This window comes from Dioscorea cayenensis, chromosome 15 (assembly GCF_009730915.1).
Source record: "Dioscorea cayenensis subsp. rotundata cultivar TDr96_F1 chromosome 15, TDr96_F1_v2_PseudoChromosome.rev07_lg8_w22 25.fasta, whole genome shotgun sequence".
Lineage (NCBI taxonomy): Eukaryota > Viridiplantae > Streptophyta > Magnoliopsida > Dioscoreales > Dioscoreaceae > Dioscorea > Dioscorea cayenensis.
Window position 1 is genome coordinate 15,673,291 of NC_052485.1, and position 15,887 is coordinate 15,689,177.

At 41.7% G+C, this 15,887-nt stretch overlaps 1 protein-coding gene across 1 annotated transcript; it reads left to right on the plus strand.

Annotated features, from left to right (window-relative positions):
• The first annotated feature begins 254 nt into the window (after positions 1–254).
• LOC120277726 lies at positions 255–869 on the plus strand. The gene has a single exon (XM_039284575.1). It carries the CDS (start codon positions 255–257, stop codon positions 867–869), a length of 615 nt encoding a protein of 204 aa, XP_039140509.1.
• The last annotated feature ends 15,018 nt before the right edge of the window (positions 870–15,887 follow it).

Genomic DNA, 15,887 nt, shown 5'->3' on the forward strand with positions numbered 1-15,887 from the left:
TATTGGGACAATCGGGATAGGCAGCCGACCCTATCGAGGGAGTTCAGAGACTTCATGAGCTTTTGGAGCATGTATGGAGAGGATGTACCGATGCTGCAGCCCACACGCTTCGAGCACCACCCGAATGCGATCGGGTTCCCCTAGTCCCTGCAGAGGGACAGATGAGGTCCAGCCCGGAGTTTGTTCTTGTCTAAGCTCCCGAAGGAAGCCCGAGCAGTTAGGGCTGCGATTCTTTTGATGGCACGAGCGATGCCATGGTTGCCAAAGAGTGGCTAAAGCGGGTGATAGCTACTTTCGACGACATGGTTCTAGAAGAAGACCTGAGGCTCAAGGTTGCTACGAGGTTACTTGAGGGCAGAGCCAGAGTTTGGTGGGAAAGTCTGAAAGGTCGTTCCCGTGTTGTTTTGAGTTGGTCAGATTTTCAGAGGGAGTTTGACGAGGAGTACTACACCCGTTTCCATAGAGACCAGAAAAGGCAGGAGTTCATGCAGTTGAACCAGGGTAGCAGATCTGTGACAGAGTATGAGACAGAATTAAAGGACCTAGCAAACTTTGTACCAGAACTGGTAGGTTCTGAGGAAGTCCTGTGTTCGAAGTTCGAGGCCGGACTGAACCTCAGTGTCCGGGAGAGGATGGCAGTCACAGGAAACCAGAGTTTTAAGGAAGTAGTGCAGTTGGCCCTTCGAGCAGAAAAGTTGGTCCTGGAAGGCAGACGAATCCGTGAAAGCATCAGTAAGAGGAGAGGTGCAGAAATGAGTCAATCCTCAAAGAAGAGCAGAGGTGAGAGTTCATCTAGTGGTGCACCTTCAGTTGGTTTCTTCAGGGTTCCACCGGCCCAGACCAGCGGGCAGCAGAGTTCACTACCTTGAGCGAGTGTGTCGAGTGCAGGATCGGCGGGAACTATCGGCAGTGTTGGGAATTGTCATAAGTTCCATGGAGGGACGATGTCGAGAACCGCGCAGATGTTATCAGTGTGGACAAGCGGATCACATCGAGACGCGGTGTCCACTTTGTTGACCCGTGGGGACCCTACTCCGGGACTTAATCCGAGTCATCCTACTCGATCTAGAGGTTCACGACTGCGGCTCGGCACGCGACCACCGCTACAAGATCCGTAGCAGCGAGCAACACCCTCGGTCGAGAGGATCACGCCCTGAGACTAGATCTCGGACCGGGATCTTTGCCCCGACTAATGAAGAGCCTAAGGGTGAAGTCGACATGATCACGTGTACAATATCTATCTTTTTGTTTGATGCATGTGTATTGTTAGACTACGAGTCATAGAGGTCTTTTTGTCAGGTAAGAAGGAAATTTCGAGGGCGAAATTTTCTTAAGGGGGGTAGAATGTTATACCCAGTGTTTATTGTAGATTACTATAGCCCATTTCTATAGATTTTTCACCCGTTCATGTAGCAGCTGATCCTCGTAGCAAATCGGTTACGTAGCGACTTGTTCCTGTAGAAGCTCTGGGTTTGATAGAGGCCTGTCATCGTAGTAGCCCGCATCGTATGTAGCACCCGAAAAATTTTTCCCTCAAAAACATTTCTTCTTCTTCTTTTCTTCTTCTCTTCTTCTTTCCTTGTCTTGGCCGAACCTTCCCATTTTCTTATTTTTTTTCCGGCGAAGTTTTCCGGCGAACCAAGCATCCTATCTCTTCCTCCTTCACCATTGAGCTTGGTAAGCATAGATTTATGGTTTTATACCGTATTTATTCTTGTATTTTTCCTTGTTTTTAGTTTTTTTCAAAACCTAGAATTTCTCCATGGATTTGCATGTTTATAGGTTTAAATTGAAGCCATTGAATTGTTGATCTTGTGTGAGAATGTTGTAGAAGAAAAATTTGTGATTTAGAGTTGTAAATTGGGGAGAAAACCATAGTATAGGGCTCGGTTTTACTGTAGCATTTCCGAGGTTACTGTAGCACCGGCAATCTTTAGTTGTTTCTTTGATTTCTTTTGGATTAGATTGAAGCTAAAAACCCCTAGGAACTCATTGGGAACCTTTAAACCTAGTTTTGAGCTAATCTTAGGATCGAATTAGGGTGGTTTGTTAGAAAAACTTAGGGTTTTTTTCTTGTTTGTTTGTTTTTGCTAATTTTTTTGTGGTGTTTTGTTATGCTTTTGGCAAGGAGAAGAAGTCTTGGCTCGAGGCAAAGACTTAGCCGAGGAGTAGCTTGCGAGGAAGATAAATTGCCGATCCTGTGAGTGGAATTATTTAGCATAGCTTTTATTAGAAGAATGCCAATAGCTATATATATATATATATATATATATATGCATTTCATGTTTTAAGTAAGTTTTATTGATTTATACTTGTTTGGTAATTTGGTGAATGATAATTATTGTTGAGGCAAATCTTGGATGTCTCTTTTTGGCTTTTTGTTTTTGTTATCGTGGAAATTGTGATTGATATATGTATCCATGAGTTTGTGAAATCTTTATTTTTGTTTGAAACTTGAGTTTTGTTATGGAAATCTTTGATTTGGTGAAATCCTAGGCTTGAAGCAAATTTTGGATTGTTGAAAGGAAAAAGGATTTCCATGTTGTTGCTTGTGTTGGGACTTGCAAATTATTTTTGTGTTAAAAAGTTTGGGCTTTGCTTATGTGTTTATCTTGTCCTCATGCAAATGGCGAGGTATTCTTGATTTATGATCATGGATGGATATTGTACTCCGAGTGGAGTTGTATTTTTATTGTGGTGATTGTTTTGGTGATATCCTCTCTGCAGAGGGCGGTCTTCACGGCCAGCCCTATTGAGGTGGCGTGTCGACCGGCTGATTACTACGAGGGCCGGGTTCGGTGGGAGTGTAGAGCCCTCGATCGGATATTCATCGGGTAGCCGGAGTCACCAACCGGTGAACTCGATGGGTCAACGTCAAGGGCATGAGTACCTTGGCGGCTCGAACTCTAGCCATGGCCACGGCGAAGGTTTAGAGAGTTTTTCTAGACCATGTTATGTTGGGTGAGTGTTGGGTATTGTGTTTATTTATTTCAAACCCATGATATTTTTGTTGTTTTTACTTGTATTTAAAAACCATGCTTTTATGATTTTTTTGTGTTGTAAACCCTAGTTGGGGTAATAAAGAGTTTTCTTGGTATTATTATGTTTTTAATTCTCTTGAAGGCTTCTATTATATGTAATAATGTTTCTAAACTTGTATTACTTTGGTAAAGCATTTATTTTGATGATTCATTGTCATTATTATTATTTTTTTTGTTGTTGGTGTATTTTTTTTTCTGCTAAAGTTGTGCTAACCTCCCCTCACTGAGTAACTTGAGTTACTCATCCCTCTTTCTTCCTCCCGATCTGCGGTGTAGTAGGTGTGACCGTGTGGCGGCAGTATTGAGCATTTACATTGCTGTCTTCGCTTGTATTTCTTTCGGTTCATGTATGTATTTGTTGTTATGGAACATGTTATAAGACCTATGGATCCACTAGTGTGTAGAAAACCTTGTTGCATGGTTTAGTATTTAAATACTCTTAAACTTACGTATTACCATTTCCTACTGTTGTTAGGGTTGTTTCCCTGTGTATTTTGTGAACCTCTATATTTCCTGTATCCTATTGTTGTTGTTGTTACTGTCGTTGTGTAACATTGTTTTTTTTTTTTCTGTTCTATATCTGCGATATGTATATTGTTGAATTCCAGGTGTGTTGATTAGCCTTGCGGCATCCTGAGGGTTGAGTGGCGGGGTATCCCTCCTCGGGATTGCTGCGGCGATTGTCGCGTCCCGTGGGCCCGCGGGTCGGGGCGTGACACTATTTATCTTGAAAGTGGAACAAATTTGAAGAAAACGGAAAAGATGATCATTGGCATCTTCATTTGCAAGACCGTTAAATTTGACTAAATTTTGGACCATGCTGATGGTGCATGCCTTGATCTCAAAATTTTTTGTGGCAATGGATGGTGCTTCATATGCAGATAAAGTACGTCTTTCTTTGGCCATGATTATAGATTCTCTGTCCTCAATTTCGATGTTTCTTTCACTAGTGCTTTTACACACTTCTCTAAGTCTTCGATGCAAGGTCCTTTCCATTTCACTGTCAGGTGCAACTAGATTTGATGGATTTGCTCGTGTCATGCACAATACTGACACGTCTGAATATGCGTGTAAACCGCAAGTATACGGTGTAGAAGTAATAATCCCAGATGAGTGGGTATCGTATCCACAGAGAGTAGGGAATAAAGACACTTAAGTTGTTTCTTAACTAATGTAGAAGATGAATAGTGATGTGTGACAAAATATGATATAACAAAAATAAAAGCAACAAGATAGAGAGCACAAGTAAATGAGAAGGTAAGGCAATCAATAAAGATGGTGTACCCGGATATTGATCCATCTAGAACAATCATTTCAAGTGTAAAACCCTCTATTATACTTCCTAATTGATGCAACTATGAGTCGTGGAAATCCTTAATTACATGATCCCAAATCTAAGGTCAACCATACTTAACTCTATACATGTCCTGGAGGAGAGATTAAATAACCTCTCAACCTCACACTCGCATAGAATTGAAATGAGCTCTAGGGATTCCAAGTGATAAACCTTCTTCCTATGTATAGACCAAACCCTTTGGTCCATGTGGAAGATCCCTAGCCACAATTAAGCCCTAGGTGCTAAAATCACCTCAACGCTTCACTCCATTGCACTCACAACTAAGCCCCAGGGGAAGGTCATCCCTTAGCCCATTCACTCTACTATGGCCGCAAAGAACTCTTGGAATGTGGAGGTAGGATAGATCACACCGGAGGGGAAAGGGGACGCTCTGCTACCTCTCAACTCACCCTCTCAACACTCTCCAATCTAGCTTTGTCTAACTCTCATGGTATGTCACTCACTCACAAGAGTTACCAACATGGACTCTCAACTCTAGTGTCACTCTAAGGGAGTATTCATACAATCAAACATACAAGACTGAAACTCACAATAAACATCAATTAATTGAAAGCATAATAAAGAGATTCAATGAAACGAATACATCCTAGGGTTCACAAATACCCAAGTAACCACTAGGGGTTTAGCTCTCCGTGGAGATAGATACAATCAATGAAATCTAATGTAAAAACAAAGCATCCATAGAAAACCCCCTCATTAGTCGTGGCGATGGTCTTGTGGAGAGTTCTCCACTCGTCGCAACGGTCCCTTTGTCCGTCCTAGGATACACCTCGCCGGATCGGTGTCGACGAAAGCTCTCCCACTAACCTTCTTCCAAACGGCGTGCGATGTCACAGCCATAGAACCTCTGCAAAGGCCTAGCCAATGCCTCTCAAAACCCTAGCCGCCGCTCTCTCTCAAGTTGGGGAAAAGATGGGGAAAAGAATCTTGAAATCGTGGCTGAAATTGGCTTTTAAAGGGCTGGAATCGGGAATCCACACGTCCGTGTGAGCGCCCCTGTGGATTTTTCACACGGGCGTGTGGAATTTCCACATGCCCATGTGGATTCTCAGTTTTCCGGTTTTCTCGGTCGGCTGTGAACAGTGCTGCTATTGTATTTTTCTACAGTATCCTACTACAGTACCTACCCGAAATAATCCCGAATCCATGCTTTCATCGAGGTAACGCAAACGGGCACATGTTTACGTCATGGATCACTTTGCTTATTCAATAACGGACATGTTGGTGGAGATCTTGTTCTATATGCACAAGTCCAAATGCTTGAATGTGACTGCCCTTGTGTCCCTCCAAATAGTTGTGCTAACTCAAATAGGAGGAGGTTAGCACACATTCCTACATCTCGAACCATACCTATGTCTTCACATTTGAACCTTAGCAAGATTTTCTCCAAATTGGTGCACTACAATCCACATTGGCTTCTTTCTCTCACAATCAGTCTCAAAACCCTACCTGCATGAAAGTAACATAAACACACACATATTAGCGTTAAAACCCGAGAAAAGTAATGCTCAACACAAGGAAAGAACACTTCGTATTCTTATTAGACAAGCACTTATCAAGTACCTTGCAAAGTCAATAAAGATAAAGGATGTTAAGCTTAAAAGGAAGTAAAACAAATGAAAAGAACAAAATAAAAAGAAAAGAAAAATGGTTAGAGCAACAAGCTAAAAGTTTCCTAGAATTCTTTAATTCCTTGGCAACGGCACCAAAAACTTGGTTGTTTGCTCACCGGCAAGTGTACGGGGTCGCAAAGTAATACCTTGAGCGAGGGCCCAAGGATCGTATTCGACGGGCCTAAGGAGCTCCTATTACTCCTAAATCACTTACTTTCTAACCTTACAACTTAAACATGGTATACTACTCTAATACATGCGAGAATGCAAATAAATCACAAGTATAACAATTCCAACGCAAGAAAGGAGATCACAAGAGTAATGATGATATAAATAGGCCTAGGGATGATGATCCCCATGAGGGGTCGTCATGATATATGGATGAATATGAATAACATAGCAAGGGTGATTTAGACCGGCGGATCTCAACATTAATTCAACCCCAATTTCTCCGCGGTCAAACCCTAATCCCATACGAATGATGACAAGGATCTCTCCCTAATCACATTCCTACTACCGCATTAAGAGTAGGGAGATCATGCGATAAGGATACACTTAACCTTAGTTTATCCTCATGGTTCGGAGGGGCTACCAACATCCAATTTCTAGGTATGTTGGTCAAAGAATACCCCCTTTTAGCTCAATAAAGATCTAGTACACATGAGTAGGACACGTCTACGTGTACAACTCCACAAAGAACTAAGGATTTCTACAACTAATAGTTCTAGGCATGAAGAATAATGAGCCAAACTATGAATCACACCAATGCATTCCAAATAAAACTATAGCATCCAAAATACATGATGAACCCCCCAAGGTTCACCTATATCCTGTGGCCTTGGCGATCTAGTGTGCCATCATACAAACAAGTGTAACAAACTCAAGAAAAACAAGAAATAAATGCATAAATGGCACTTCCTAGTCCGAATGATAATTAAGAAGAACAATGCCGGCCAAATGACGCTTCCTCTAGCCCAAAGAATGTTGAATGCTCCTTCTCCTTTGATGATGAAACTCTCCCCTTGAAATCCAAGCTCTTGATCACCTCCAAGCCTCAAGCTAAGCTCCATCAAGATGCTATCTTCATTTCTTCTCTTCTTCCCTCAGTGTTGGCTGCCCAAAAGTTTTTAAGAAAGCCTCCCAAATTCTCTCTTAAATACCCCAAGTATACTCCCCCCAAATCAGCCCGTATATCCTTCAAAATGATACTCAAAATTCCCCTAAATGCCTCCATACCGATTCCATACTGCCTCATTGAGAAGGTCCATACTAGGTCAATGATGGTGCCCATATTGCCTCAATGAGGGGGTCATTGAGGTAGTATGAACTAGGTAAACTCCATTCTAGCTCTTGTAATAGTATGCCTTCAAACAAGTTCTTTTTCTTCTCTAGCTACAGTATCTTTCCCATGGTCAATTCAGGGCAGCATTGAGGCCGTATGGCTTGGATAAGTTCCTGACTCAAAAACTCTCCAGGTGCTACAGTGGCAACAACAGCCATCTTGCTACATTGTTGATGCTACAGTACCACTACTACAGTACTACAACTACAATATCTGCTTCAGTGAATATGATACAATATAGTGACCTGGTAATAAGTGCTTGTGCGATAAGAATGCGAAGTGTTCTTTTTTCTTATGATGAGCATTACTTTTATCGGGTTATAATGCTAATATGTGTGTATTTATGTTACTTTCATGCAGATAGGGCACTATAGCAAATACTGCAGTAGTTAGTGTTCACAGTCGACCGAAGAAGGAGTAAAACAAAGAATCCACACGGGCGTGTGAAAATCACACACGCCCATGTGAAAATCCACAGGGCCGGCCACATGGGTGTCAAGAATCCACATGGGCGCCAAAAACTTGGCACGCGTCCGAATATGCGTGTAAACCGCAAGTGCACGGGTGTCGAAGTAATAAAATACCCAGTGAGTCGAGTAGTCGAATCCGCATGGAACAGGGCTACTAGTACTCACTTCTTCTCTGCTTTCTAGCCTAATGATAAATGGAAAGGTGTGGTGATCTAATGTGCAAAGAAATGAATACCGGAGATGAATATTCAAGGGTGAAATGGATGGAGATCTCAATCAGTAAAGTGGGGTATTCGGGCAATGCTCCCCCTAGGATTCAGGTATTAGGTACTGAATGAGCAAAGTGTTTCTATGAAGAGTAAGTTAAATCGTGGAAAACTAAATATAATTGGATCCGGCCTCCCGATCACCGATACTAGTCTCCTACGAGGTCCCGGTGGAGAAATCGCTCAATCTCAACACTTCACACCACATATGACCGCAAAGCACTCTAGGGATTCCAAGAGGTGTATCCGATTCCTAAAGATTGATCCAATCCTAATTCCCGGCGAAGGATCCTAACCCCCTACAAGGTCCCGGTGGAGAAATCTCTCAATCTCACGTCTTACACCAAATATGGTTGCAAAGAGCTTAGGGAATGGAGATAGAATACACCAATCAGAGTGGAAAGGGGATGCTCACTATCTCATGACTCACCCTCTCAACCCTCTTCAATCTTGAGATTCTAACCCTAATGGAGACCTCTCTCTCACCAAGGTAACAAATCATGCAAACCAAATAACCAAAAGTTCAATAAGGCAAGAAAGCATTAGACAATCAAGATTAAAACTTAATCAAACTTGGATTAAATAGAAACACTAAGCAAATCCACAAAAGATGAGAATCCTAGGGTTCACAAGCCCAAATACCCTCTAGGGTTTTAGCTCTCCATGTAGCAACATACAAAACACACCATCAATGAATGAAAGTACATTAAAAACATAGAAATAAACCCCCTTATATATGAACTGATGGCCTTGATGGAGAGCTTCGACGTCTTGAAGGACCCACTCCGAAGATAGGTTCACCAATAGCTTCTTTGATGCTATGACGGAGGAGGAATCTATCAAAGTTGGTGATGAAGCACCTCAAAAGCAACCCTAGCTGTCTCACCCCTCAAGAGCCGCACAAAAGAAGAGAAACAATAGGGCAAAACGGCTATTTATAGGCCATAGATCGCGCCTGTCATGTGCCCTCACGCGCCCGTGTGGATTTTCCACGCGGCCGTGTGGGCTGCAGGAATTTCCACGCGGGCGCGTGAACAATAATTTTGCTACAGTACTTTTCACAAAACACGGTCCAAACACTCTTCTCTTGAGGCCACATGTTCGGGCACACGTCTATTTGGTAGGCTATAAAACTTTTCTTCATCGACGTATCTTTGAGAGGTCTTGCAATATTCACAAAGAGAAGGAACATGTAGATGTGGCTGCCTTTGTGCCCTTCCAACTAGTGAAATGACTTGAATCTTCTTGGAAGTTGGCACACATCTCCATGTTTATGAACTCCTCTCGTGTCTTGGTCCTTGAATTGAACAAGAACTCCCAACATTGTGTCTTTATAGCTTATCTTTTCTTCCTTTTTACTCTTCAAGGCATTCACAACCTATATGCATAAAAGAACACCAAATACGCAATATGAGACATAAACCATAGTAAAAATGATGCTCAATGCTTGTAAAACATATATAAAAATATGTCTACTCAAGCACTTATCAAGCTCCCGCACACTTAAGTCTTTGCTTGTCCTCAAGCAAAATTAAACATTAAACTCATGGAAGGAAAAGAGAAGTGCTTGGCCTTAGGTTCACTAAAAGAGTATAAGAATAAAATCCTATAGTCATGGAGAGAATCAAATACTAGACAAAACAATCAATGCTCTAGCAAACAATCCAATCAAAAATGAATGTGATAAAATCCAAATGCGTGTGTGTGTGAAAATTTCAACTCATGTCAACACTATGTCCACTGCCAAGTTCTCATTAACATGGGACTTATTTATAAACAGAAAGAATAGGTAGTAGCTTCACACAACCTCTAAGGTAGCCCTTTCCCAAGATGCCTCCCGAGTGGCTTTCACACTTTCGAGGTGGTAGCTCTTTCTACCAAGGATGGTAGCTTTCACACATCCCATGAGATAGCTCTTTCTATCATTAGGGCATAACAAGTATCCGACTTATGAGAGTAGCTACATACATCATGGGTGGTAGCTCTTTCCAACCCCTATGTACAAACAACAAACAATTTCCAATTCTTTTTTTTTTTCAAATTTTTCTGATTTTTCTTATTTTTTTCAAATAAAAACTAGCACACTAAAGTCCCAAACATAATGAACTTGAGTCTTCATAGGTCTAATGAGCGAGAAAAGTGCACAAAGAGCAATGAGACAAAAATATTCAATAAAATTGGATGAAAACTAGAGCATGATAAAATCCATGTTTATAATCTCCAAAAACTAAAAATTAAACTTTAAACCCTACGGTGAACCTTCATTGGCAACAAGAGCATACTCATGAAAACACAAGTAAAAGTCATGTATAAGGTGAACCCTCCCCCACACTTAAGATGTACATTGTCCTCAATGTACGCATGCAAGCACAATAAAAATAATAACAATGGAAGCATAATGTGTGTGGGAATGCAATTAAAATAATATTCCCCTGAACTCCTCATTAATCTTTTGGTTAAGTCTAACTTATGGGCTTGTTGTATGGGTTGTGAAGCTCACATGACCATGTGACAATATCACATGATCATGTCTATTACTAAAACACCATCAACAACACTCTCAAGGCCATCTGCACGTAGACAAGGTGTTCAGTGAAGCTAAACAAAATAGAATAGATGTACGAGTTCTTATAAGTAAACACATGAAGCACAAACTTGCATAAACAAAACAAAACACAAAGTTAACTAAAGTCTCAAAGATAAAATAAAGAAAAACTAAAAATGAAAACAAAAGTAAAGAAAACTAAAGAATCATGAGTGGGGCACCGCAAGCATCGACGTCATCTTTTGGTGTTGCCGGTGTGTCAAAAGAATGTTCCCATCCAAGGTTAATCGTATACGATCAAAGCTTTTCAGTCATTGGTGGTATACCTGTAAGAAAACTGTCAAAGAAATGCAAATTAACATGAAATGGCAAGCTGCATGAATCCTCACGGGTGCATGGAAAATCCACGCGCCCGTGTGGGCTATTCTGAGCATGAAATCAGCCCACACGGGCGCGTGGATTTACACACATATTTGGACGTGTCAAGCTTTTGGTGTTAGGATCCTTCATCGGGAATTAGGGTTGGATCAATCTTTAGGAATCAGATACACCTCTTGGAATCCCTAGAGTGCTTTGCGGTCATATGTGGTGTCAGGTGTTGAGATTGAGCGATTTCTCTACCGAGACCTCGTAGGGGACTAGTATTGGTGATCGGGAGGCCGGATCCGATTATATTTGGGTATCCACGACTTAACTTACTCTTCATAGAAACACTTTGCTCATTCGGTACCTAATACCTTAATCCTAGAGGGAGCATTGCCCAAATACCACATTTTTACTGATTGAGATCTCCATCCATTTCACCCTTGCATGTTCATCTCCGGTATTCATTTCTTCGCACATTAGATCACCACACCTTTCCATTTATCATTAGGCCAGAAAGCAGAGAAGAAGTTAGTACTAGTAGCCCTGTTCCCTGTGGATTCAACTACCCACTCACTGAGGTAATTATTACGTCGACACCCGTGCACTTGCGGTTTACACACATATTTGGACGCGTGTCAACGTCCTTCCGCTGGGGTTTAGTTGCAGGTGCAACGGAGTAAAGGGTTGAAGTGATTTTAGCACCTAGGGCTTAATTGTGGCTACGGACCTTCCACCTGGACCAAAGGGTTAGGACTACATCCAGGAAGAGGATGTATCACTTAGAATCCATAGAACTCATTGCAATTCTATACTAGTGTGTGGTTGAGAGGTTATTCAATTTCTCCTCCGGGACATGTATAGAGTTAGGCATGGTTGATCTTAGATTTAGGACCATGTATTTAAAGATCTCCACAACTCATTATTGCATCAGTTAGAAAGTATAATAGATGGTTCTTGCACTTGAAACAATTGTCCAAGGCGGAATAATATCTGGGTACCCCATTTATATCAATTGCCTTATCTTCTCCTTTACTTGTGCTCTCTTTCTTGTTCTTTTACTTTTGTTATTTCACATCTTCTCACACATATCACTATTCATCTTTCACTTAGTTAAGAAACAATTTTAGTGTTTTTATTCCCTACTCCCCATGGATACGATACCCCACTCATCTGGGATTTTATTCATCTTTCACTTAGTTAAGAAACAATTTAATTGTCCCGGGCGTTGTCACCTTGTTTTCTTCTCTTTTTCACCCAAATTATATCTTTGTGTCCTCCGTGGCTTTTTCATTGCCTGTGAAGCAAAGAATACCCGATTAAGCATAAAATAGGCATCAATTCATATAAAAATACATGCTATAGGTAACAAATACATATACTAAAATATGTACATTTAGACACTTATTAGGATGCACAAGAACAGGACAAGGGTGATGAACCCTCATGTGGTAACAAGATCGATAACTCTCCCTTTATCTTCAAGAGATTTTGTTCATCGTGCTTCCAAGTTATGGGTAAAAGGGAAACCTTCATCTTTAAGCCACCATGAGGTAAGACTAGGTACGTCAAGCTAATTGGCGTTAAACAAGTGCTTCTTGGTAGGCAACCCAAGTCCTTATTGTTTGTTCTAGTTTTTTAGCTAGTTTTTGCATGAATAAGGCTTTGAGCATTGGTGTATAGAACTTTTCGATGCTTTTTCTGTGATTTTCTTGTGGATTATTTGGTGTTTTTGTGTGCTTAAAATGTGTATGGCGAAGTTATTAGTCGTTTGAGCGAGTTTTTCATGTTTTTCCCTGGTATATTTCACATGGTAGGATAGGCTCTGAGTGTATTTACATGTTCAGGGATTTTCTGCAGAGTCTGCAGTTCTTTCGAAGTCATCCAGAGAAAACGCACGGCCTTGTGTAATTACCACACGGCCGTGAGTCTCTACTGAGAGCTTATCCCGAGAGGACACAAGTGTGTGCACTTGCCCCTATGAATGAGCTTGTGACGGTCATACGCCCGTGTGGAATTTCCACATGAACGTGTGTTTCTCTACATACATTCAGAGCTCTATCCGAAGAAGACATAGGGGTGTGCGTCTGTCTCTTTGTTTGACCTTGTGCATTACACATGGGCGTGGGTAATTTCCACATGCCCGTGTGATTTCCTGCTGAGAAAACCTATCCTTTCCGAGAAGACATAGGGGCTTGTGAATGCCCCTGTGAGTTCCCCTGTGTAGATCCCCATGTTTGTGTGGAATTTCCACTGGGGTGTGTGGCACACTTAGCTAAATTTCTTGGATGGACAGAGAAGCCACAAGGACGTGTGGATGCCACTATGGGTCGGGCACACGGGCATGGGTAATTCTCACACACCCGTGTGGTTGCATTCAGAGGTTCAGAGTGTTATCTTGAGAGCACACAGGGGCATGCACCTACCCTTGTGAAGCACTCCTGTGGAGTCACACATGCATGGGTAATTTCCACATGCCCATGTAGATATGCAGAATTCAAAGAGACGTGGGGTTTTCCTTAAAAACTCCTCGTGTGTCTTCATCTTGACACTCCCAATCGCTTAGAGAATATACTATTTCACTCCCCTGATCTTTCACTGTCAACTTAGAAGGGTTGTACTCGATTTTCTAGATGTTTTCAAAGTTTTCATATTCAACTTGTCGATAAACCTTTAATCCTTTTCTTTTCTTCGCAATTACGTGTTTTTATTGGACTAAAGCTAGTTAATGTGCTTGGATTTTTCTCTAGAAGGGTAATTGCACACTTAAAAGTAGTTTAGAAACATCTTAGAGCTGTATATTTGATTTTTGGTACGCATCCGTGCGGTTTTCGTGGCCAGCTAATCCACACGGGCATGGGGAATTTCCAAACGACTGTGTGGGTTTCTGCAATATTACTTTGTGAGCTTTTTTAATTATTTCTTCTTCAATTTTTGCAGATATGGCACCTCGTTTGAAGAAGCAAGAGGGTAAGAATCCTAGGGAGACTTCACCTGAGTTGGAACACATTGAGTTTTCGAATCTCGAGCATCAGACTCGATTTGAGCGGTTGTTGAGACTCAGGTTTGGATAGTCTCATTTCATGGACTTGAGTGCGTTGAGAGATGTTCAGCAATGTGATGAGTTGGCCGATGAGATTAATGAGTGCGTCATTTGAGTTTGATCGATCGTACAGGAGATTTAACAGCGTTTATGTCATACAATTCAGAGCATTCGTACGTCATTTCAGCATGAGTGTCACTGAGTTTTCAGTTCATATGGGCTTTTATGATGAGACATATACAGATACATAGGAGTATGGACACTTGCTGATAGATTACCCTTGCACACTGACCCCGCATCAAGCATATAGAGCTTTATGTGGACAGGGACAGTATGAGTCAGGTGTGTCCAATGCCACATGGTTATCCCAGTCAAGTTACAGATACTTCCACTCGGTCCTTAACAGATTTGTGTATGGCCTAGGTGACAGCTGACAACGCCCCTTGCGTGTGACCTGCAAGTGCACGGGTTTGTCGAAGTAATAAATCCGAAGTGAGTTGGGTATCATATCCACGGGGAGTAGGGAATAAAAATACTAAAATTGCTACTTAACCAAGCGAAGATGAATAATGATTGTGTTGATAAATTGTAATGTAAGCAGAAACAAAAGAAACAAGAACGAGAGGCCCAAGTAAGTGACAGGAACGACAATCGATAGAAGTGGCGTACTCGGACAATGCTCCCCCCAGGACTAATGTTTCAAGTGCAAGACCTACTATCATGCTTCCTAACTAATGCTTAATGAGTCATGGAAATCCTAAAGCACACGGTCCCAAACCTAAAGTAAATCTTGACTAACTCTACACTATGTCCCGGTAGAGAAATCCCTCAGTCTCAACACCTCACACTGTGCAAAGTTGCATGGAATTCTATGGATTCCAAGTGATAAACCCTATTCCTATGTGTAGATCTAACCCTTTAGTCCAGGCGAAAAACCCCTAGTCACAATTAAGCCACAGATACTAAAGTCACTTTAACGCTTCACTCTATTTCTCGCGTAACTAAGCCCCAGCGGAGTTCATCCTTTAGTTCTTCAATCTATTTTAGCCGCAAAGAACTATAGGAATTGGAGGTACGATAAATCACACCATAAGGGAAAGGCGACGCTCGACTGCCTCTCGACACACCCTCTCAATCCTCTCCAATCTAGATTTGTCTAACCCTCATGGCGTGTCACCTATCCACAAAGGTTACCAGGATGAACTCTCAACTCTAGTGCCACTCTAAGTGAGAAATCATTCAACAAGCATTCAAGATTGAAACTCAATTAAAAACATCAATTAAAGAAGGCATAATAAAAGTTCAAAGAAAAATTAACATCCTAAGGTTTACAAAATCCAAGTACCCAATAGGTGGTTTAGCTCTCCATGTGGCAAGATACAATCATTAATGAAATCAAAAGTAAAAAACAAGTAATCCATAGGAAAACCTCATCTGTAGTCATATTGATGGTCTTTTGGAGTAGGCTCGTCTTCTCTAAAGGTCCCCTTGTCAGGCCTAGGGCACACCTTGCCGGATCAATGCCGACGAAATCTAACCCAATAACTTTCTTCCAAGTGATGCACGGTGTCAAATTTGTAGAACTACTCCAAATACTTGTCAAAGCCTCTCAAAACCCTAGCTGACGACCTCTCAAAAGATGGAGAAAAATTGGAGAGAAGGCTGAAAGATTCTTCCCAAAATCAGGCTGAAGCGCGGCTTAAATAGGGCGGAATCGGGCCCCCACACGCCCTTGTGGATTTTTCACACGGGACCACGGAATTTCCACATGGGCTGGGGAATTTCCACACGCTCATGTGGATTCTCTGGAAACCTAATTTTCAGCCGGTTGTGAACAGTAACTGCTA